Source organism: Mercenaria mercenaria, chromosome 14 (assembly GCF_021730395.1).
Source record: "Mercenaria mercenaria strain notata chromosome 14, MADL_Memer_1, whole genome shotgun sequence".
NCBI classification, from domain to species: domain Eukaryota; kingdom Metazoa; phylum Mollusca; class Bivalvia; order Venerida; family Veneridae; genus Mercenaria; species Mercenaria mercenaria.
Genome location: NC_069374.1, coordinates 46462774 through 46488579, shown reverse-complemented (window position 1 = coordinate 46488579; position 25806 = coordinate 46462774). Strand labels below are relative to the sequence as shown.

Here is a 25806-nt window from a genome sequence, read left to right as displayed (position 1 = left end):
TCGTTCAGATGCTTCAGTATTTAACCATTCGGGCTAACGCCCTCGTGGTTTAATTCCTACGCATCTGAACTCTGAACCGTGGTTAATCAGACGATAAACAACTCGAAGGCCTAGATTATTTGTTAATTATATTCGGTGTTAAACAGTCTTATATACTATCATTGTTAGCATATACATAGTCAAAGAAGGATTCATCACGACAGTAAATAACACATTTTACATTGAACTTACATCTTTGTTAAATATACCATAATAATTCTATAACTATGGCAAGAAAAAATCTCTTATCATTCAATGGTCTAACTGCAAAACTTCGACTTATATGCTAAAAACTGCAAAAAGCTCAACATTACAAGATGTCATTAAAAATCAAAAAAAAATAAAAATCAACTATTTCCTTTATGTAATGAATGTAAACGTTTAATACACCTTTAGAAATGTTAATAATTTTATTTGCAGTGTACAGAATGTAGAGCTGTTATTTTAAGTTTAGGATCAAAGGGAAACAAAGGAGTATTTACATACCATACTTTCTTTTTAAATTTAGTCAATTGTAACCGTTCGTCTTTTGAAGTAATTTTCTCGTGCAGACGAATAATCATAAACATTGTTATCGTTTACTTATTTATACTACAATTAGTGAAGACCTAGATTTCATTTTAAGTGTACTGAATGAATGAATGAATGAACGAATGACCTTTTGTCCTGATTTGGTTCATATATCTATTCGTTCCATAATTTAAGACTGACATGCTACTTCCTTCTCTATTATATTTAAGTATACGTCTGGTATGCAAGCATTTGTTAAGATAACAAAGACACAAAACAGATAATGTCAGTAAGGTACCTGCAATATTTTGCTATTATTTAGAACACAAAGGGCTGTCCGTGCATGCAATTAAAACTGGTTATTTGAGGAAAGAAGACAAAATATATGAGGGAATATATTTTAACAAGATTGTGATATTTGTAACAGGCCATACCGTCTTGTTAATGTACAGTAAGTTATGAAAGTACTAATATGTTTTGTAAGAGAAGTTTTCTTACTGTAAGACATTGTAACGACAAATAAACAATTAATAACACAGTGTGTAGTTTGAAGCCATAATTATCATATTTATTTCACTCTAATATTCAATACTTGAAGACATGGAACAATTAGGAACAAGTATCAGATTAGCAAATAAAAATTCTGTAAGAGGAAACGAAAAGATTTGTAAATAGGAAAGGAAAAATAATTCAAAGTGACCGAAAAAAAATGTAGAAGAATAGTAGTAATAGAGAAGAAGTCAAAAGGGGAGAGGAGACACTGATGATTGCCTTCGTGATTGAAATGCAATAGAGATCATCTAATTAGCACGACTAATCATCTAATGAAATTATAATGTTCTTGGTCAAGTTGTTTTCAAGAAAATGACTTTCCTATGTGACCTTGACCTTTGATGGAGTGACCCCTTAAACTATAAGCGTCATCTACGACTTTATCCCTGTCAACATTTGAAATATGAAGATTCTGAATGAAATGATTCTCCAGGTATCTAGCAGATATAAAGTGTGACGGGCAGACGGACGATCGGACGGAGGGAGCAAAACATTATACAGATAGGAGAAATTCTGGAAACAACGACAACAAACATATCAAGCGTCATACATTACAAAGTAAGACAGACGGTAATCGAAACAGAAGTAGAAAGATATTAGTGAACCGATTGCTTCAAATGCCCATGAAGTTTATTTTGATTATTTGGAAAATAGTATAATATAAAATACCCTGTCAATTTGATTATTGAGAAAAGGAATGACAAAAGAAAAAAAATAAACGAGCAGTCCCATTTAAACGCATGTATGAGCATACTCCTACTGTCAATAGTAAAGTTGTATACCAAACATTCATCAATGCCAAAGATCAGTACCTGTCGTGACAAACCTCGTTGCACAAGGATAATTGTATTTAAACATAATAACAAAATCGTTCAATAATGTCTATCATTTTTGTCAAATATCTATAAATAGTTAACTGTGAAACCAAATATCTTTTTTCTAAAGTTTATGTTCCTAATATCCATAAATAGGAATATCTTTGTGTGACCGGGTAACTACTGCCAACGATGTTGTAACGTCATGTCCGCCCAAAGCGGTATAGTCTATACTTTTTACTAATTTTATGTGTTTCTGTGATTTAGAATTTTCTGGATTGATAATGAACTGAAGTAAATGGAAGTCATGTAAGTTTACTCATTTCTTTAATTTGTATTATTTCGTTCATTATTAGCTTATTCTAAAACAAGTAATAGGTTCAAACATGTTTGCCTTTGATTGTAAACTTTGTATGCAAAGACATATACATGCTGATAATGTTTAATGAAAAAGAGGACATTTTTGACGAACCTGAAATTGAATAAATATTGATTTTGGCCTGATTTCTAGCTGAGCTAAATACAAAATATGTATTTTCCATTTCATAACAAAAACTGTATGAATAAGCAACACAGTTTGAAGGATTTGACGGTATTCCAAATATAATTACCATTAAGAATTTCGAAAAACAAAACACGCACATCAAATACGTATCTAATATCGATTTGTTAAATCTAAACTGTTTTTTTTTTTTCGTGACGCAGTATAATTATAACTATTGTAACTCATTAAAATACAATTCTGTATTGCTCTGACATTTGTGTTACGCTTGACCTTAAAAGCAAAACAGCGCTTGAAGTACGGTAAAGCGAGTTTGCAAATTAAAGTGTCTATACAAAATATATGGTGTCGTTTAAAGAGCAGATTGTTCTAATATTTGTAGTGCGTGGGGTCGGCGTTGGCAAATTTTGCTCCACGAAGGGCGAGCATATAGACGCCGCTTCCTTTGTCTTTCCGTCAGTACGTCTGTCCGTCCGTCACACTATTGTCCGGAGTATAACTTGAAAAGTGTTGATGGCATTTGATTGACACTTCATATAATCAGACCACTGAGACAAAGTGCATTGTCAAAGAATCATAACTCTATCTCTTTTAATTACTTCCCTATTTTATACAAAATAAGGCTTGTAGAGCATAACTTGAAAAGTATTTATGGCATTTCACAAAATGATAGAGGCCACTGACGGGAAGTGCACTGTTAAAGAACCATAACAATGCTTTACTTAGTAATTTGCATGTCTCCCTTTATTAATAGATACAAAAAAAGGCTTGTCTGGAGCATTGCCTGAAAGTAGTGACGACGTTTCATAGAAAATTCAGAAAATGATAAAGGCCATTGACGGGAAGTGCAGTGTAAAAGAATCTTAACAAGCAAATGCATCATTCGGTTTTATCGTTTCCTTGTTGTTTTTTCTGGTCGTTTCTCTTTTAAGCTATAACAAGAATTATGGAAAAATTACCTGTTTGAGAATTACAATAGGAATAGACATCCATCTGCACAGCACCCTCTCTGAAACTATTCGTGACCCTGATTTGATACTGCAGTCGTACTTAAATGTATCATGACATCAGTTGAACTGAAACTATTCGAGACAGTAAAATTCATACTTGTTTACTTCTTTTCAATTCTATGCTGGTCTGACGCAACCGTTATTTTCAGTACAATGCGAGGGTGGGATCAAAAGTAATGCAACCAGTGGTGTTAAGTGATAATTAAAGGTTGGATTAAAAAAATCTTTATTTCAAACCTTCATAGTAATCTTTGACAGTCACACAACGTCTCAATCTTTTAATCTAATCTTTAAAAGCTTTTTCCGGTATATCACTAAGAACGTTAAATATGGCGGCCCCCAACTTTTGGCGGAATGTATATTTTCTGCCTGCAAGCTTTTTCTTGAGACGAGGGAAAAGAAAAAGTCACAGGGGGGGGGGGGTAGATCCGGAGATTTGGGTGGGTGTTCTAGAGCATGTACTCCCTGTTCATTCAAAAACGACGTCACAATCCCAGCCTTGTGACTCAAGGCGTTGTCATGTAACAAATGGATGCCTCGGATACCCGTATTTGGTCGAGGTTTCTGGAAATACTTGAGAAGCTTTTAAGAACTTTTTTCTTATACAACTTGACATTCATTGACTTGCCTTTAGGTACAGGAACCTGGATGGCGAGACCTTTAGTAGTGAAAAATATGGCATACGTAACATATTTCACACTTGCAATCCTTTTGGCAATGCAAGGCCTTCTGGCATTTTTGGTGAGCCATACTCGGTTACTAATTTTCCGATGCGGTTCGAAGAAATGTATCCAAGACTCATCACCTGTTAATACATTCATGAATGTTTTTTGAGCGTATCTTGAAACCTTTTCAAAAGCCTGCGAGCCATCTTAACGCGCGTGCGTTTTTGCTCATCAGTGAGCAAATGCAGGACCCATCCAGCACTTTTCTTCTTCAATTTCAAATTATTTCGCAGAATGCACAACACAGATGCTTTTGACACAGGTGTCCGCAATCTGCTGAGAGTTACATATTGCTTCAGAAAGTACTATTTGTTTGATTTTGTCAACAATCTTTGGACTACACATGTACTTGCAGACTTAGGTCGACCAGTTCTAGGCGCACTTAGGCGCATTTTTGACAGACTTCACGCCTGCACAAAATTTCCTAACCCATGTGCAAACTGTGGAAAAGGACATTTAATTACTACCATAAATAGCACATATGTCAGCATAAATGTCATTGAACCTCGTCGAGTGAAGTGCAAGTCTTAATGTAAGACCTGATTTCGTCCACATTTTTACATTTTTACGAATCATTTTGCCTAACCGCCTACGAGTATACGGCTACTAAACGCTAGCGCCACCACCAAATTGTGGTGATAAGGAAAAGAGCTATTGACATTTCCGTGGTGCAGCTATCGCCCGTTTTACAGTGTGTCTTATCATCGGAATGGTGTTCGAATACTAGCCGATATGAAAATATGCCGCTGACAAATTCGGGAGAAAAGCTCCTGGCACCACAATTTGCGTATCATTTTAATGAAATCACAACCAACCGCTAGTTAAAGTGTTGTTACACGGAACTACATTCTCCGATTTTTGAAAAAAGTTCTATCAATAAAAATATTAGATAAAATATAAATTTTACTCACGTGTTTACATTTTCAAACTGGCGATAGCTGCACCACGGAAATGTCGATAGCTCTTTTCCTTATCACCACAATTTGGTGGTGGCGTTAGCGTTTAGTAGCCGTGGAGTAGCGTTTGTGCAAATGTGAATTGTGAGCGAGATATTGTGTCTACATGTATAGTTTATACGTCGATTGAAAGCTATTAGACATTTACGGATTAAGTCTACGTGGACTGTGGACACCTAAGGCGATAGATTGTTCAAGGGGACCGTCTCAACATAGTTTAATAATATTATGCGCGATATGAAAAAGAGTTTATAACGGCAATAGGGTTATTATATCATCACTATGCGGTAGGTAATATAAATTTGGATATGCCTGTTTTTAGCTCGACTTTTCGAAGAAAAAGTAGAGCTGTTACACTCGCGTCGGCGTCTCCGTTGGTTTAAAATTTTTGATAAAGTCAAATATATCTGTTACTGTCAAAGCTATTGACTTGAAACTTAAAATACTTATTTACTATCAAAATCTACACAAGGAAGAAATTTTTACAGAATTATGCCCCTTTTAAGTTTAGCATTTTTGGTTATAGTTTTTGAAAAAAGTCAAGTATCTCTGTTACTATCAAAGCTATTGACTTGAAACTTATAATAGTTATTTACTATCGAAGTCTTCACCATGAGAAATAACCCCATAACTCTGATTGAATTTTGATAGAATTATGCCCCTTTTAACTTATAATTTTTGGTTAAAGTTTGTGATAAAGTCAAATATCTCTGTTACTATCAAAGCTATTGACTTGAAACTTAAAATAGTTATTTACTATCAAAGTCTACACAAGGAAGAACACTCCCCATAACTCTGATTTGAATTTTGACAAAATTATTCCCCTTTTAATGAAGAATTTTCTGTTAAATTTCATTATAAAGTCAAATATCTTTGTTACTATCAAAGCTACTGACTTGAAACTTAAAATAATTATTTGCTATCGAAGTCTTCACCAGGACAAACATTCAACGTTACTCTGATTTGAATTTTGATAGAATTATGCCCCTTTTAAACTTAGAATTGTTGGTTTTTTTTTTTTTGATAAAGTCAAATATCTCTGTTACTATCAAAGCTATTGACTTGAAACTTAAAATTTACTATCGAAGTCTACACAAGGAAAATCAATCCCCATAATTCTGATTTGAATTTTTACAGAATTATGCCCCTTTTTTAATTAAGAAATTTCTGTTAATTTTTTTTGATCAAGTCAAATATCTTTGTTACTATCAAAGCTACTGACTTGAAACTTATATGACCTTTGACCCCTTAGTGTGACCTTGACCTTGTATCTAGCCATCCAAAACATGCACTCTGCACGTCGACTCGATGTGGTGGTCATTTGTATAATGTTTCTTTAAAATCCCTCATACAGATCAAGAGTTACAGAGCGGACACGAAACAAAGTCATATGACCTTGACCCCGAAGTGTGACCTTGACCTTAAAGCAAGCCACCTGATACAGGTGCTCTGCACGTCCTCTTGATGTGGATAACATATGTTTCAAGTTTTTTTAAAATCTTTAAATCCGATATTGTTAACGGACAGATGGACAGACAGACAAACAGACAGACAGACGGCCAGATGAACACCTGTGGTATCCCAAGATACGTCCCTTCGGGCGTATAATAACAACAAAGGAATGGAGATGCAAGATATTACGTTTCCTACAGTTTTCACAATGTTTTACCTGCTGACCTACATTTTGATCCCAATTTACACAGTTTAGATTTTTTTTTCATGTTGCACGACGACGACGATGGAATACGGATACATTGCGATCAGATTAGCTCATCTTTTCAACTTTGTCGCAGATGCGCAACTTATAATATTGAAGAACATTTCAGGAAAGTGTTATGACGCTAGATCAAATACTTTTTGCGATATGTATAACAAAATATTTCTTTGGCGAACAGACGGACGGACAGACAAATCCAAATATTATCCTGTGCAGTGACAGATTAAGCCAGACCTTACCATCATTATAGGAATGTTTTCCTACCAAACATAAATTAAAATTATCATGTTGAGACGGTCCCCTTGAAAAATTGATCGTCTTAGGTGTTCACAGTCCACGTAGACTTAATCCGTAAATGTCTATTACAACGGGGAACAGGTGCAAGGCGTTAATTTTGTTCTGGCGCTAAAATAGCGGTTATCAATAGCCAGTTGCATTACTTTTGATTTCATCCTCGTATCTCTGCAACGAACATAAATGGAACTACTTTATACATATGGTCGTTGCTAATAAGAGCGAAACATATATAGGCCCACAAAGAGAGGTGTTTTCGGCGGTTTTACAGTTAATTTCACTGTGCTTTGTCTAACGTTAATCTGCTGTCTAAGTTTTAATAGAAAGCAGTTTATCATCGTACGATATGCTTTTAATTTCATGTTCGATCAGATACAGCCGTTTTCCAAGTAAATAACATAATCAGACAAAAGCATTATTTTTAATGCGGCACATGAACATATAACGTCAAAGGCCTAAGGGGAAGTATAAACGGAATTGCACCAGGAATACTTACTACTATGTATAGTAGATATTCAAGCTATCACAAATATAACAGAAACAAACAACCGAAAATTATGGTGGCTTATTTATGTCATTTCTTTATTTCGCAGCCTACGACGTCGCCCTGCCGAATGTCGTCCGGCGAACGTCGTCTCTCAGAATGTCGCCCTGCCGAACATGGCCTCGCAGAATGTCTCCAGGGTTACCGGAGCGACGTTTGAGCGGGAGACATTTTGTCGCGGCGTTGTTTTGCGGGGCGACATTCTGAGAGGCGACGTTCGGAAGGGCGACATTTGGCGAGATGTGCAAAATTAAAGACATTAATGAAACAACGTGTCAGTTTACAACATCAAACTTTAGCGAGCAAAAAAACAAACTTTTATGTTTAAAATTTAAACGGGGCATATATACATCTTGATCGATTGTTGATGCATACATTGGTGTAATTATACTTAAGATTTAGGCCACACCAAATTGATAAGTTGTTCATCGGATTTTTTTCTGAAAAATTTGAGGTGGCGAGCGAAAAAATAATTTAAATATTTTTTTTGGTTTTTGAGACAATCAGGAGCGAGCGAAGAGCGAAGAAATATATTTGTCTTCATTGGCTCTCGACTGACTAATAAAAACTTAAAATAGAATGTATAGCCCTTTTAAATTAAAAAGTAAGTCCCCAGGGATTGAGAAAATCTGACCTGCAGACGCACAACAAAGCTCGTGAAAAAGGTAATAACATTGTCATACAGTACACTGTAATCAAATAATGCATGCTTTTGAAAATGTAATAAACAACAATGCACAACCTTACACCATACTTATCACATACATATGTGACTTGAATATTTACTGCTATGAAAATGTAGCATTCTTAGCTGACTTTACAAAGTTTTTGATACATCAAATATCTATGTTCACGAGTGTTACTAGATCTATTAAAGCTTCTGATTTGAAACTTAGAACAGTTATTTACTGTCAAAGTCTACACCAGGAGAAACAATACACTTAAGTCTGAATCTAGACAGAGTTATGCCCCTTTTTAACATAGAATATTTTTAATAAAGTTTTATACAATGACCTATAGCTCTGTACTTTAATAGCTTCTGACTATTATGCCCCTTTTACTGGCAAAGCTCTGATTCAGAAAAGTCGAGCATGATGTCTTATGTACAGCTCTTTTTCTAACTTTAAACTTTCATAACATATTAAATTTGTTGAAACAAAGTCTCAATTAATGTCTGAAATGGAGATTAACGTGCATTAATATTAGTCTACTAAATGATTGGAAAATTTGAAAATCAAAACTGTTCTGAAAACAACTCGTAATGTAAATTCCTTACCCCACCAACTTTCGTATGCAAATGCTGATCACTTGGACAGGAAAACACAGAAAACAGATAAGTGACATGCATCAATAAGTATTTACCCTTACCAAAATAATGTAGATTGATGTTATCAAATAAATTAGTATGTTTTTCTTCATCCAGTTTTCAATGAAATAAATCGATTTTTGTACCATGTAATTTGGTAAACATTTGAAGAAAATGGCGTAACTGCATAAAGGGGAAATAACTTTAATGCAACTAAATATAAGTGTTACGATTTATTATAGACGATGTGTGCGTAGTATGTATTTATTTTGATTAAAATCCATTTGAGAACAATCTGGGACTGGAATTATAAGCATTTATACAATTTTACGTCCGTAAAAAGTAGCGCACCAGAAAAGTTTGGATTGATTTTTTTTAATGGGGCGAGCGCAAGCCAAAAACAAAAAAAAATATTTTTTTTGTATTTCTGAAAATATACGAGCGGCAAATCCGATGAACAACTTTTTAATTTGGTGAGGCCTTACCTTGATTTTATGTTTTACTTTATTAAACCGTTATTTTTTGCATTAATGTTAGAGCCTTTCTCAGCGGAGATTTTATTTACATAGTGTTGTCTAACTTGTTGAAAATAGGGTAAGTGCGAGGTTGGCATGCCCTAAACGCATTTAAACCCCCAGTAGCCTTTATATAGGTAACTGACCTTTCCAAGACAGTGCCCTATTTTCAACTTGTTTTCACTCCGTCTCGTATTTTGTTTTGCGAATGTTGTCTTGTTTGATGCTTGCATTTACTAACTGTCTGTGTTGTTTTTGTATTAAGTATGTAGTATTGTTTATTGTTAGCATTTTATTAGCATTGTCATGTCTAACTTGTTGAAAATATGGTAAGTGCGAGGTTGGCATACCATAAACGCGTTTAAACTCCCAGTTTACTTTATATAGGTTACTGGCCGTTCTAAGGCGGTGTCCCTATTTTCAACTGGTTTTTGTCTGTCTTGTATTGTCTGTTGCGTATATTTTCTTGTATTGTCTGTTGCGTATGTTTTCCTGTTGGTAGTAAGTTTTTCTCCTACTTACTCTCCCTATCAACTCCTCCTTCCTTTCCCCTTACAATTACGCTACTTTTGCCTTCCCCCTTTATGTTGCGTATGCTTTCTGTTTTGTAGTACGCGTTCTTTCCTCCTTACTCCCCATATTACCCCCTCCCTCTTTTCCCCTTGCAATTACGCTACTTTTGCCTTCCCCTCTTTAAGGAAGTTTCCGTGGCTCCCCTTTGTTTTTGCTGCCAGAAGCCTAAGATGGTACACTTTCTGTCTTTTCCTACTCGTGTAGGTGCGTTTGTATGCTTGTGGGTAAAAAACGGTGCCCTACTGTTTTTTTATATGTTGCTTGTTCGTTTTTCGATGTTATTAGTTGGGTGTGGATGTGTGTTCATGTTTGGTACATGTGTGTTTGCGCTATTGTGGTTTACGTTGTAGTATGCTTGTTATTAAGGAACGTGATTTTTCCCTTTACTTATGCGTCCTTGTTCAACTTTCTTTCCCCCGACCCCATTTTGCCCCTCACCATTCCCTTCCCCTCCTTCTATATTTAGCATTTAGAATAAATAAATATGTACTTGTTGGATGTTTGAAGCAATTCGTCTGTTATATATTTCCATTACTTCTTCTTTTTGATGTTGGTCTGCTTTGCAGATGCGTGGCTCTGGGGCTGTGTGTTTATTGCTCTGTGCTTCCGAGAAGTCTACCCTTACATTTTATTTTTTGATATGATGATAATTTTATGTAGGTTTACTTATTGTTAAGCATTCTTTTGCCACCTGTAAAGAGCGCATGCGCGGTAAAACCACAAACATTCAGGAAATAGCATAGGAACCGGCAGCTTTTGTGAAAAGGTTTATATAGTTTTTGTATGTTTTGTATGTTCTTCTGTCTATGACCATTTTCCTCTGTTCTCTCTACAAATACATTATCACGGCTTGCAACATAAATAAGAAATCGTATTGATTGTCAAGAACATGAATATGTCATTTTGTATTTATATTTTCACGGACTGTGTTTTTCTTTGACAGGTATCAACACACATGATTCATCAGATTGGATGAAAACATACAAGTCTTGAGCATGGCTACTGCAGCGCCATCAGCCGAGCGGGTTTATCTTTTCCGCCTACTAACTCTAACTGTAGATTGCGGTACTACAATCATTAGGAAAATATTCGACCATAGAAGCTCAAATGCTCCACTAACGGTACTCCTGACTCACGAGAAGCCAACCATTACTCGCCTTAAAACACAGAAGGCAATCACGAATGTCCAGTTTTGCTTGTTGTATCCACCAAGTGGTCAGGCTCCAACTTCAGCCGACTTCGACCTAACTCTTGCCATATGCTTGCTTAGAAACCTGAGACCATGTGGCTTGAATAGGAAGTTTAATTGGAGTTCTCCACCTCTGCCAGGGGACACTTCACTTGAGGCTGATATATGTCGACTTAGAATGTTTCGCAACGAAGTAAGTCTTGCTTGCTATTATCGCAATGAAAAATTAATATGCACATCTATTAGAAACATTTACACTGAATGATTTATTGGGGCCTCAGTGGTCGAGTGGTTAAGGTCACTGACATCAAATCACTTGTCCCTCATCGATGCGGGTTCGAGCCTCACTCGGGGCGTTGAATTCTTCATGTGAGGAAGATATCCAGCTGGCTTTCGGAAGGTCGGTGGTTCTACCCGGTAGCCCGCTCGTGAAGAAATAATGCACCTGGGGTCTTCCTCCACCATTAAAGCTGAAAAGACGCCATATGGCATATCATGTGTCGGTGCGACGTAAAATCCAACGGAAAAAAAGAATGATTTATCTAAAGCAGAGCTATACACCCTTAGACTGTTTACAATGGTTAATTTCTTCAAAAATACTTGTGAAAATTATGCTTAACCTTAATTTGTTTTTTTATAATCTAATCTATTTGACAATCACATATTTTATTGTAGCTGGCACATATATCAACTACAACAGGGATCCAGAAATCAACTTTCCTTACCAAGTGGGCTGACATAGAGCAGGTTTGTTCTTTATTCATCTTCCACATTTCAAATTTCTCTCCTCATTTTATTGAAGTTATTATCGTGTGGAATGCGCAGTTGATTTAAGGTTGTATATCATTAAAGCAAAGAACTATTTGAAAATTTGACAACAGCTTTACCAACAATAAACCCTACCAATACATGTTCTGCCGTACTGTCTCGCACGATGGGAATTATGTGAAATATTAGCACAAAGGCAAAATTACAAAAGCATCAAAACAAATGTTAGATCAGTTCGTTGAAATTGGTGAATTTTTAAAGGCGTCGAACTGTCCGAAAGTGTCGTCGGTTTATGCAGTCTTTTTTTTCGGAATTCAAGTATATATCAGTATACTGACAATTCTTTTGTAGAGTACTACAAATAGGCCTGGAGCTGGAAAGTGAAACCCTCCCCCCTCTAGGGATTTTTGTAGACCCCATTAGTTTTGACGCCTCTTGTATGTAGATCATATTTCTGAATTCTGCCATCTGGAAAGCGGGTTCTCAATGAGTTATAGCCTGTTATTTACGTTACCTTAACAAGTACTTGATAAATGATAAAACATGAATGTGGTGATCTATATGGTAGAAACAACCAAAATCTTTAGAAAGTGGGTTTAGTAATATGCAGAATATGTTGTTGTCAATGTTCCCATTTAGTTTTGTTCTCTCAATCGATCAATTCATTTTGTAATTTACGTTACCATATGTTTTAATAAAATTCTCATATCAGTTAATTCAGTAGGTTTAATTGTCAGAAAATATCAGATAAGTCTAAAATGTAGTATTTTTAGATACGCATTACATTAGTATTTAAGTATTCATCGTTCAGCCATTTTAAGAACAAGTACGTTACCATTATATACGTTACTAAAATCCAAGATACAATATTATTATTTCTCAGTCAATAGATTGTTTATGCAATCCTTATAATGATGTTCAAACTTAAATAATGCGAGTATCTTATCAAGTTCGAACTAGTTTGATATTAAAATGCATACAGCACAGCAGTGACATTGTAACCTACGTTTCCATACGTTACTGAATGTTTATTTTAGTAACTGAAAAATATACGCATACAACCGCTTATCTGTTTAACCAAATAAATTCACACAAATCTAAATTGAGAAACAATTAAGTTGCGGGGTTCAGTCACCTAAGCCATCATAATCACTGTCTGTTTCATATATGGTGTCAATTATATTGGTCATCTCTACTTCTTCATAGTCATCATCAGAGTCATTACAGTCACATGTAGCTGGTGTGTCACAAATAATTTCAGCCAGCTAGTTTTTTAAGCACTATATTATCGGAACAATACTGTAGTATTATCATTGATTGAATAATTCGAAGGTGCCATATATATGAAGCAAGTTTGAGCACTCACTCTCTGCAAATCATTTCACACCTTTGTAATTTATTCATTCATTTATTTATTTATTTATTTATTTCATTTTCCACTCAATGAAATCAGTTTCATTTCACATGAAAAATGAGTTTTTGTTAATCTTGATTGTAAATTAAGTTTGAAGAAAACTATATATGATTTATGTAATAAGTAATTTTCGTTACATAGATTTATATTTTGTAATATATCTATATGTCTTAAAATATATAGGACACATTTATGGAATTTGTACGTGTTACATATCTGTTTAAACAAAATATTTTACAATATCCCAAAACTTTTTCGATCTTTTAAAAAAAAATATTATAAAGAAACTCATATTGTCAACATTATATTATTTCATCTTCTTTACTATACATTACCGCTTATGTTTTCGTAATAATTAGAAATATCTTACAACTGATATAATTATGTCAAGCTCTCATCTGGTATAACCGCAACCTCTTTTTTGACATAGACACAGTTATATTTTCTATTTTCGTAACAGTTTTTGCTAACGTATATTTGATAACGTAAATCACATGCCTATAAGTGTCAATTATACCTGCAAAATGTAAATCTGTATATTTTGTCTTTATACATTGACATATTGTGTAGTTAGTTAACCCTTTGTCGTTAACTGCAGTGCCAGTAATGGTAACGTATAAAGTAGGCTGTAACGTAAAAAGAACCCGACTGCCAGATGGCAGAATTTCTGGAACGATAGCTCATATTATATGCTTTTAGAAAATCATAGGGTAGAAATATCTCTAGAGGCTGGTATGGAGGTTATTGTCAGCTCAAGGTCTAAAATGTTCTATACGCTGAACAATTTGAAAGTGAAACAATATTTTCTTTCTAAGATTCGGTGTTGATTTTTCTTTCTAAAAATATGCAAGGCTAAGCGTAACAAATCAAAATTTAACACATAACAGTTTATATTATCACATCATATTATGTCACACTCTTGGCGTATTTTCTAAACTCTTTATGACTCAGTTTTGTTTTAGTTATAGTGACTTTGTATTACGTCCTGGACAAGCCCAAAACAATACTCGGAGACAAAATGATAGTTCTGTTAAAAAGCTATATTCAGTATAGAAGATAATCAATGTGATATCAAACAATGTATGTGTTTTACAGTTTGAATTGTTTCCAAACAGTGTAGGCCTAATAAGGCTTAAGAAAATCTTGTCATTTACAAGAAAATCAACGAAACTCTCGCACTTTTGCTTTGGAAACGTTTAACATAAATTGGTGATAGTCTCAAGAATTTAAATGATATAGGTTTTGGCAATGAGCATGAAGATGGCAGTTATAGCAGTTACAGCAATCAACTGCTACAACTGTTGGCAGTTTCAACAGTTAACTACTTCAGCTGCCAGCATGCGGTTTAAACTGTCAGTATAGCAGTATAACCGTTACGGCGGGAACGCAAAAGTCAGCTAAGGTCTTTGAAAAAAGAAGCATACGACATATCAGTCCCGGTCAAAATTTAAACATATTTCACAATAAATTAATAGTTTGTTTTGCCCGGACCATTTCCTCCTACAACAGCCTCTCGTTGGAACCCTGGATTTTTCAACAGTGATGGGATTGGACGTTCCAAAACATATCGTTAATATCCCTTAAGATAAGTTTTCCCGGGATGGCCGCTATATCGCATCCACATTCACAACCCCCTCTACAACGACTACCAGATTGGATTGGTTCTTACATGGCTACAATTAGAAGCAAAAAAGTGTTTCGAAGAATTCCTGGCCAAACATAACAGCCCGCCTTGCTCGGAAACAAAACATTTCCCTGAAAAGCCACTAAAAGGCGTGGAAGGTGTCTACTCTCTACAACTCACGCCCAGCAAACCTCGGGTTCTTTAACAGTAACATAACTGGACATCGCAAAGAAATATCGCGAATATCCGATCAGGGACGACTTTGATTCCCACTAACAAGAAAACAAGTTTTCCCGGTGTTGCCACTCTGCCTTGTCAGCATGATTAGACACTCTCTACAACAGCCACTAAGTGGGACCTTAGGTTCTTCTATTGTTACTCCAAAACAATAAAGTGCTGGAGGCAAAAAAAAGGGTTTTAAACCGATCCAGGCTTTATCTACTTATCTATCTTTAAGATCAGTCCATTTTGCTCTGAAGCAAAAGTTTACTCAAGATCCACCATCTCGGCAATGTGGGCGTATAACGTCTCTACAACGCCGATCTGGAGAGACCACGTGTTCTTCTAAAGTTACGAGACTGGGAGTCGCAAAATAATTTCGCGAGTAATCGTTCAGTAATCGTTCAGATCATACTTTAATACCCACTCTCGAGAGTTTTCCTGGAATTGGTGCTGGACCGTGTCCGCATGCACGGACTCCTTCTACAACAGCCACCATGTGGGATCCCGGAATCTCCTATCGTTACACCCTTGCTATCAGCTGAGGCAAAAAAGCGCCCATGACCAAAGCCATCAGCCAACTCTTGCTCGGTAACAAGAGCTTTCCGAAAATGAGCACCACCTGGTCATGGTGGGAGTCTACCCTCTCTACTGCACCCACCTGGTGAGACCTTGGGTTCTTCTACTGTTACGGGACTGCACGTTGTCAAAGAATATCTCGAATATCATTTAAGTGTTTTCCCGGGTATGCCAGTTCCCCAAGCACGGACCAGTTCTACAAAGGTCACCGTATCAATTTTCTTAACAAATATCTGTTGCTATATCACTGGCAAAAATATTCTATAAAATTTCGAGCATATTTAAACTCTCACTGACAAACAAGTTATATACCCTGAAGTCTCGTTCAGCTAATGAAAATGACTTTAAAATGGAGACATACAGCATATCAGACGGGGAAAAATTAGAACAAATGTCAAGAATTTTTACGCAAAGCCCTCCTGATGTAACCCTGGGTTATCATACAGTTACGGGACTAGATCTCGCCAAGTCATATCGCGAATATCCTTTCTGAAGAGGTTTCACGGGGTGAACGCAATGTCGGGTCCACATGAATAGCCACTTCTACAACAGCCACCTGGTGGGAACTAGGGCTTTTCTCTGATTACGGGAGTCGACTTCGTTTAGCCCATGATAGCCATGCTTTTTGGCGTATTGGGCCTCACACTCTCAACAACGCTCACCAAGTGGGACTAAGAGTTCTTATACAGTAAAGTGACTGGACGCCTAATCAAATATCGCAAATATCCGTCCAGGGCCGACTTTGAAGACAGCCGACGAAACAAAAACGCGAGGTTTCTCGTGGTGGCCGCTATGCCGAGTACACGTATACGGACTCCTACAAATGCCAGCAGTTAGGACTTTGGGTTGTTTTGTGGTTAGGCTCAGGAGATCAACTATTGAAGGAAAAATAGCGTTTCAAAACGTTCCTGGCTAAACACATCAGCTCATCTTTGCTCGGAAAAAGAGATTTCCAAGGATGGAAACTATCTGGGTGTTATGGGCGTCCATCCTCTCCTCAACAAATGCATTGGGACACCAGGTTCTTCTACAGTTACGGGACTGGATGTAGCCAAAATAATAAGAAACTAATATCCGCTTAAGGCAAAATTTGATGTCAGATAACGAACAACAAGAGTATTCCCGGACTGGATGGTTGTGGTTTAAGAGGTTACGAATTTTCTTGAGATTTCCAGGAATGATCCTTTGGAAAAGTTTGCAAGTGTACCTAAACTGGCGCAATCTTAACTATATCTGACACAGTTTGATAATGATTTTGTTTTGACAAAGTGTCATTGGAAAATTTGTCAATTTTCCATAAAAGAACTTTGACTAAGGTGTTTCTTTATATTTTTTTTACAGTCCATCACTTCAGCAATGATAAATAATATAGATAAACTTCTGTGTGGGAAGCAAGCTTAAACTTTGTCAAAAATGAGTGATGTCTAATTTTTATTAATGTATGTTGGAATTATGGTCCCATCAGATCCACAGCCTCCCTTAGTAGCCATCACAATTAAATGTGTACTTACTTCACAGCTATAACTCCTGAACAAAATTTACAGTCTTGCATTTCATTTCAAAATGATATTTTTATTGTTTTGTTCATTCAATTATTATGCCTTGGCCATATGTGTATAGATTTAAATGAATAGTTAAGTTTGAAAAAAGAATGTAAATAAAAATGTTAAAAGGTATATCTAGAGTTATTTTCATTTCAATTTACTAAGCTACGATATATCTAAGGTACTATTTAAGGTATCAATTAAAGTATTGGTGGTAGTACATTGTTAAGGAAATTTTTCAAGCTAAAGAGAAGTTATTAAGATACATAATGCAATAAAGACACATTTCATAATCTGTAATCCCTAAATTGTCACAAAAACATCTATATGTATTGAGTCAACAATGTACATATTTTGGAACGTATTATATAACTATGATTTTGAATTTATTTTGTACAAGTATATTACCCTTTTTACATTGTCCGTTTAGTACCAACAAGTTATTATAGCATGATAATGTAATTCTTAAGTGTAAGAAATTTAGAGATACTGTTTGTTTTATCTCATCTATATTATATCTCCAAGTATATACCAACAGAAAATTGTAATTAAATATACAATTGATGACGAAAAATCCACAACATTTTGTAGATAGGAAATAAAATCTTGAAGAAGATCTTGGAAGCGTAGAATGAAATTCCAAATAAATATACCTCATACACAAATTCTAAGACTTTACATAAGTTTTTTCACTCTTTGTGAATATTGGAGTATATTTTTAAATCGGGCATTTTTGATGCTATTTACTCTTGGGAAAAAAAAAACATTAAAATTAACTTAAATATCTGTATGAGATTATTCTGTATGAATGAATAGCACTTTGGGGTGATAATTTACTTTTATGTTGTTGTGCTTAAACATAATATACAAGAGGAAAGCATATGTCAAGGAAAAGTAAAACAGCAAAATATGAGCTTAAAGTAGCTTAATCGTCTGAATAAGTATAAACAGTGCTTCATACCTATTCAATAATGATTGGACCGGGGGTGAAACTGGTCTGGATCTACTTTCCAGATTTTATTTACTTCACAACAGCGGGTGTTAAGTGCTGTGTGGCGGCCGTAAAAAGTCGCCCCAACTTCATCTCAGTGTTGTTATATTTTCTGGTCCTTCAGGGTCATTGATTTCAATTCATTTAGATATGAAGATTGAATACTGCTTAAGCCGGTGCTAGGGGGCGTGAGCAGTGTTGCATTTTCCATTACTGCTCATGAACAGACTCAATCAAACCGAGTCCGCAATTTTCACTGTTTGCATTGTTCTCGGTGCTTCCGAGGGATCTACTTTCCAGTTTTTATTCTTTTGAAGCCAGATCTCCTCCTACATTTTTACAAGTATAGGGTATGGAGTGTAGCAGGAATGTTTTTAAAAATTGACAATAAATCATTTTTGTCAATATTCTGGTAAAAAAACACTTTTACATTTTACTCAGAGGACATAGTAACTGTTCAATACATAAGTAAAAGATAGGTCAACATATTCTGATGTTCTGAAATGAAAACCTTACAAATGATCAGTGTCTTTTACGAAACACGATATGGCATTTCAAATGAAAATGATTCAAGTATACAGATCTCTAATGAATAAGTTATTACATTTCTACAGAAATAACTAAATTTTTACTTTTCCTGTATGCCAGGGCTTCCTGCTAGGATTTGAACTTAGAATTCTTAATGAAGTATGCGTGTTTTCTTACTCCACAAGAAGATACCTCGTATAAACACAGACAATTAGCACTTTTACACTTTCATTTATACGTATAAAAGTGCAATCATTATCATTCCCTAAATCTGAAATAACAGATACTAACCGTAAAGATGTATACATAACTTGACAGAATCCGTTATGTACTTATATATGTGAGTTTTACACTCGTAATTGATCAAAATTTAAAACAGTCTTAACACATAAAGTTTTTATCAAATACTAACGGGACAGTTAAAAATGTGTGTCTTGTTCTACAAAGTAGAAAATGTTCAGTAATTGCACCCAAGTTAAGCTAATATAGATTATGACCTAGCTGTGAACTAATAGTAAATTGCAAATATCAGAGTTTCATCATTATTTCCTATTTTTTAAATTTCATTCAAGTGAAAAAGATAAAAGTGGTTATGTCAAGTTATGTACAACCTTTTATACACTGTCTTTAGGAGCATGTCCCCTTTTTCTACAAGCATCCAGCTTATCCAAAAATAAAATCATAGAGATCTTTGTTCTTAACAACAGTGTCACACTTGCCCCAATACATTCGGGTAAGTGGGACACTTTTGAAAAGACGCGTTCTAAATATTGTAAATTGTAGTTTGCTTAAAACAAATCTCAATGTTATTAATAATAATGTTATAAATGTTATACGTACAGTTTTGCTATCCTTCCTGTAACCAAACACATACTAAAATGAATATTTTGGATATTTTATATTTCCCAAAAAGCACCTGTCTTATAATGTCATTGTCTGGCTTCAACGCAACAGTTCAGGATATACCTCTTTATCATTCAAAATTAAAGTCATTAAAACAAAATAATTATACTTTTTAAGAACAATACCATGTCCATGATTTGCAATAATACATAATACGCTTCAATATTTCAAACAAGTTTTATCTGATATTACATATATTTATACGAGAACCAGTTTCTTGCGCCACAAATTATCATGACGTCACATTTATGACCAAACCGTATCATAATAAATAAATACCTTTAAGATATTGTCGATTTAGCGATGACATATAAGCAAATATATCAGACGACTATTTCTACCGTGTGTTTCATTCGACAGCAAAAATGAAATACTGTTGATAATGGTAGTTAGTACCGAGATTAGTGCCATTTAAGCGCCTTTGTCTCGAGCAAGTCCCATAAAATTCGTAAAAGGAATAAAATTTAATGAATTACCTGGATTTATAAATGTTTTGTAGATTTTTCCGCTGTCTGTCTTTGTAAGAAACTCCATGAGCGATGGCGTAGTATAGCCAAACTATAAACTGTTACAGCAAATTATTAACCGATCAAGACGATGTTCAATGTCATTTGCACACTTGGAGGTCAAAATAAGAAAGAACAATTCAATATTATGTCGATTCCGATTCATCTTAAATTCTAGATTTTTCACTCGTCAGGAAGACATAAGTCACTCATTAAAACAAAACATCAACACTTACATTTGTAGAAGATGGGGAGATTTACCAGCTGCAAGTATTTACCTCGTCAAGGCGCATCCCAAGTCACTACGAAAATGGTCAGTGTCGCATTTGGAAACCAAATGTCAATAATCGTTTTGCCCAGTACCTTCTAAACCACTTGGAAAATTTTCAATGTGCAACGCCGCTAAGTCTAAAGTAACGGTCACACCTGAAGTCCGTTCAATATCTTTTGAACCACTTGTACATAAACTTGGCCTCACTTGTTAACCTCATTTAATCGATATGCATAGTGGATGACACTTGATACAATTTTAAGGTCACCATTTAACTGTAATATTTTGATCTGTTGTGTTCACTGGTACGTTGATAGATTTTTTGTCATGCTAGCGCGCATGCCATAAAATTATGGCACGTCTGGGTGCAGCTGGGGATGAAAAAAATGTGTTATATATGTATACACTGACGCGACATAACGAAATGCCCGAAATAAGTCAACACAAAGAATGCGAACTTTATCTGTATAATTTCATCTAATTTAAACTTGTTTCTAATTTCGTTTTGCATAGATCTTTGATCATATGATATAAAATCCAATAATCTTATAGCATTTCGGTGTTATCTTGACATAAGCACGCTAACTTGCTGCGTCCTTAATCAGCGTGAAGTTGGCAGTACAGCAGTAGCAGCAGTAGGAGCAGTTAACTGCTGCTACTGCCAGCAGTTACAGCAGTTAACTGCTGCTACTGCCAGCAGTTACAGCAGTTTATTGCGTATCGCAGTTAACTTCCAGCAGTGACAGCAATTCATCGTGTACACTAACACCAGTTAACTGGTACCACTGCCAGCAGTTACAACAGTTAATAAAGCTGTATTGCCAGTTAAGTGATGGGAATGGCATAATACAGATGTGTAATAGGCGGTCAAACCTACCCTTCACACATACATTTGTCCGTATCGTATACTGAAGCGTTCTTAATCTATTTCTATCTTCAAACTTGTAAACGAAGTCTCGTGCGCGTTCAGTTGTTCTTATTAAATTTCATGTTATTGGATCGCGCAAGTGCAACGTCCAAGGATATTCATTTTTTTTGTTACAAAATTACTCAATGGTCATTTCTTTTACGGACATTGCCAAAGACTTGTTATGTTCTGTTGCTAAGTGTTATGTGCAATGATTTTACATCTGTGCTTCTTCCACGATAATGAGGCGGGAAAAGTGCCGAGTCGGGATTCGAACACTCCTCAGCCCGTTACAGATGTTATCGCCAGCAGGTAAATGATGTTTCTACGACATGCTTTATCCTTTCTTTGTGTATATCACTGCCAGCAGTTACATATTGCCACTCACTACAGTTTCAGCTGTTTTCTATATGATATTGACAGCTGTTAAAATATACGGATTTTTGAGTTTTCTATATTTCCTATAAACATTATATTACAAAATGATAGCAGTTAAATGACGATATCTGGTATCAGTGTCAGATAGATGTTACTGTCCATAGTTAAAAGTTGTTTCTGCGATTACTTTCATCAGTTTCATGTATATGTTACTACAGGTAGTTAAATGATGTTTTTAAGAGCAGGATATGCAACCCCCAGCAATAAAACAGTATTACTAAGAGCAGTTTCGTCATTTTTCTTACTATTTTACTGTCAGCAGTTAAAAAGCTTATAATAACGTTTACTAGTCTCCTATATATGTAACTGCCAGCATTTGAATATGACTAAGAACAGTTTATCAGTATGGTTTATTTGAACAGTTGATCAGGTTTTTATGTCTGTTAATGCTAGCAGTTAACTGGTATATACGAGCAGTTTAAAATTCTCATATAAATTATGTAAGAATAGCAGTCTCAATTATGTTAGTGCAAGCAGTTAAGTGGTCTATGAAAGCAGTTTACCAGACTTCTGTTACTTCAAGCAGTGAAATGACCAACGAAAGCAGTTTCCGAGTTTTCTTGTGTTACTGTCAGCAGTCAAATGGTTTATAAGAGCAGTATACCAGTTTTATATGGTTTATGACAGCAATTAACAAGGTTCTTGTTACAGACAACAAGAGCAATAAACAAGTTTCGTATATATTTCTGGTGTATTTACTGCTGAAAGAAAGCCACTCCAACCACACTCCGCCCCGATTTCTCAAAAACAAGAGTTTTCCCGGCAAACACCGCCCGACCTCGGCTCGGGTTCCTCCCAAACAAGAGTTTTCCCGGAATGGCGGCCACCCGTGCCTGGTGGGGGACAACCCTCTATACAACGGCCACCCGGTCCGATCCGCTAATAAAGGTCTGGGGCGGAGCTGGGGGCGTCCAAACTGGAAAAATTGAAAAATTCCGAAAATGGCCTGAAACCAACTTTGAGACCCGCTCGCGAGTAAACAAGAGTTTTCCCGGAATAGCCACTATGCTGGCCCCCCATAGACCGCCACCCTCTACAACGGCCACCCGGTCTCAACCCTAGATAAAGGTCCCATAGGGACCTCCTATTAACTGCTGGAACGATTTTAGGCCACCTCCGACCCTGCCACGCCTCACACCTCGACCCGGGTTCCTCCCAAACAAGAGTTTTCCCGGAATGGCGGCCACCCGTGCCTGGTGGGGGACAACCCTCTCTACAACGGCCACCCGGTCCGATCCGCTAATAAAGGTCTGGGGCGGAGCTGGGGGCGTCCAAACTGGAAAAATTGAAAAATTCCGAAAATGGCCTGAAACCAAATTTGAGACCCGCTCGCGAGTAAACAAGAGTTTTCCCGGAATAGCCACTATGCTGGCCCCCATAGACCGCCACCCTCTACAACGGCCACCCGGTCTCAACCCTAGATAAAGGTCCCATAGGGACCTCCTATTAACTGCTGGAACGATTTTAGGCCACACCCGACCCTGCCCCGCCTCACACCTCGACCCGGGTTCCTCCCAAACAAGAGTTTTCCCGGAATGGCATCCACCCGTGCCTGGTGGGGGACAACCCTCTCTACAACGGCCACCCGGTCCGATCCGCTAATAAAGGTCTGGGGCGGAGCTGGGGGCGTCCAAACTGGAAAAATTGAAAAATTCCGAAAATGGCCTGAAACCAACTTTGAGACCCGCTCGCGAGTAAACAAGAGTTTTCCCGGAATAGCCACTATGCTGGCCCCCCATAGACCGCCACCCTCTACAACGGCCACCCGGTCTCAACCCTAGATAAAGGTCCCATAGGGACCTCCTATTAACTGCTGGAACGATTTAGACCACCCCCGACCCTGCCCCGCCTCACACCTCGACCCGGGTTCCTCCCAAACAAGAGTTTTCCCGGAATGGCGGCCACCCGTGCCTGGTGGGGGACAACCCTCTCTACAACGGCCACCCGGTCCGATCCGCTAATAAAGGTCTGGGGCGGAGCTGGGGGCGTCCAAACTGGAAAAATTGAAAAATTCCGAAAATGGTCTGAAACCAACTTTGAGACCCGCTCGCGAGTAAACAAGAGTTTTCCCGGAATAGCCACTATGCTGGTCCCCCATAGACCGCCACCCTCTACAACGGCCACCCGGTCTCAACCCTAGATAAAGGTCCCATAGGGACCTCCTATTAACTGCTGGAACGATTTTAGGCCACCCCCGACCCTGCCCTGCCTCACACCTCGACCCGGCTTCCTCCCAAACAAGAGTTTTCCCGGAATGGCGGCCACCCGTGCCTGGTGGGGGACAACCCTCTCTACAACGGCCACCCGGTCCGATCCGCTAATAAAGGTCTGGGGCGGAGCTGTGGGCGTCCAAACTGGAAAAATTGAAAAATTCCGAAAATGGCCTGAAACCAAATTTGAGACCCGCTCGCGAGTAAACAAGAGTTTTCCCGGAATAGCCACTATGCTGGCCCCCCATAGACCGCCACCCTCTACAACGGCCACCCGGTCTCAACCCTAGATAAAGGTCCCATAGGGACCTCCTATTAACTGCTGGAACGATTTTAGACCAGCCCCGACCCTGCCCCGCCTCACACCTCGACCCGGGTTCCTCCCAAACAAGAGTTTTTCCGGAATGGCGGCCACCCGTGCCTGGTGGGGGACAACCCTGTCTACAACGGCCACCCGGTCCGATCCGCTAATAAAGGTCTGGGGCGGAGCTGGGGGCGTCCAAACTGGAAAAATTGAAAAATTCCGAAAATGGCCTGAAACCAAATTTGAGACCCGCTCGCGAGTAAACAAGAGTTTTCCCGGAATAGCCACTATGCTGGTCCCCCATAGACCGCCACCCTCTACAACGGCCACCCGGTCTCAACCCTAGATAAAGGTCCCATAGGGACCTCCTATTAACTGCTGGAACGATTTTAGGCCACCCCCGACCCTGCCCCGCCTCACACCTCGACCCGGGTTCCTCCCGAACAAGAGTTTTCCCGGAATGGCGGCCACCCGTGCCTGGTGGGGGACAACCCTCTCTACAACGGCCACCCGGTCCGATCCGCTAATAAAGGTCTGGGGCGGAGCTGGGGACCCCCAAACTTTCCTCGTTTTCCTTGTGCGAAGGATTGATACATAAATCTATTTTCATTGTACATTTGTAATTGTCTATACGGAGCCAGGAAATCCGATTTTATCGCAAACAACTTTTTGTCAATATTTATTCCTATCTTCACTTCAATAATCATTAAAGATAATCCAATGAATATTTATGCATATAAAATACATTTATTCCTTTTATTAAGAAAACGTACCCGGGCCACTTACGAAACCATTTACATGTAACTGTCTGGAAAATCGCGATTTTTCTACTTTCATTTTCATAACGAGTAAATCAGGGGAATTAATTACATCAAACTTGTTGAAACTTACTTTACCATGTGCGTAGGAGCATGGGTGTGGGGACAGGGAGCGCATCCCTCTGTAAAATAACAGTAAATAAAGGGAAAATGGCAATATGAGACAGCATTTTGATGTACTGATATGAATGTCTATTGTGAAGAAAGGGAAACAAAATATCTAACGTCAGTAACATAAACTAGTGTTACAACTTATTAACTGCTGTAACTGCTGGCAGTAGTAGCAGTTAACTGCTGTAACTGCTGGCAGTAGTAGCAATTAACTGCTGTAACTGCTGGCAGTAGTAGCAATTAACTGCTGTAACTGCTGGCAGTAGTAGCAATTAACTGCTGTAACTGCTGGCAGTAGCAGCAGTTAACTGCTGTAACTGCTGGCAGTAGTAGCAGTTAACTGCTACTACTGCTGCTACTGCTGTACTGCCAACTTCACGCCGATGCGTCCTTATTTTATTAAAAACCGGCACACTTCAGATGA

At 37.4% G+C, this 25806-nt stretch overlaps 1 protein-coding gene across 2 annotated transcripts in view; it reads left to right on the top strand.

The window, feature by feature from the left end:
• Positions 1–25806, top strand: part of LOC123527452 (uncharacterized) — a 46768-nt gene that overhangs the window by 10305 nt on the left and 10657 nt on the right. The window contains exons 1-3 of one of the 2 annotated variants that reach the window (XM_045306912.2): positions 84–2225; positions 11002–11440; positions 11923–11994. In XM_045306912.2, coding sequence (XP_045162847.2) covers positions 11054–11440; positions 11923–11994 — 459 coding nt within the window. In that variant the 5' untranslated portion in view covers positions 84–2225; positions 11002–11053. Of the gene's footprint in view, positions 1–83; positions 2226–11001; positions 11441–11922; positions 11995–25806 lie in introns of those variants that run through there. The other variant, XM_045306914.2, reaches the window with a different exon arrangement.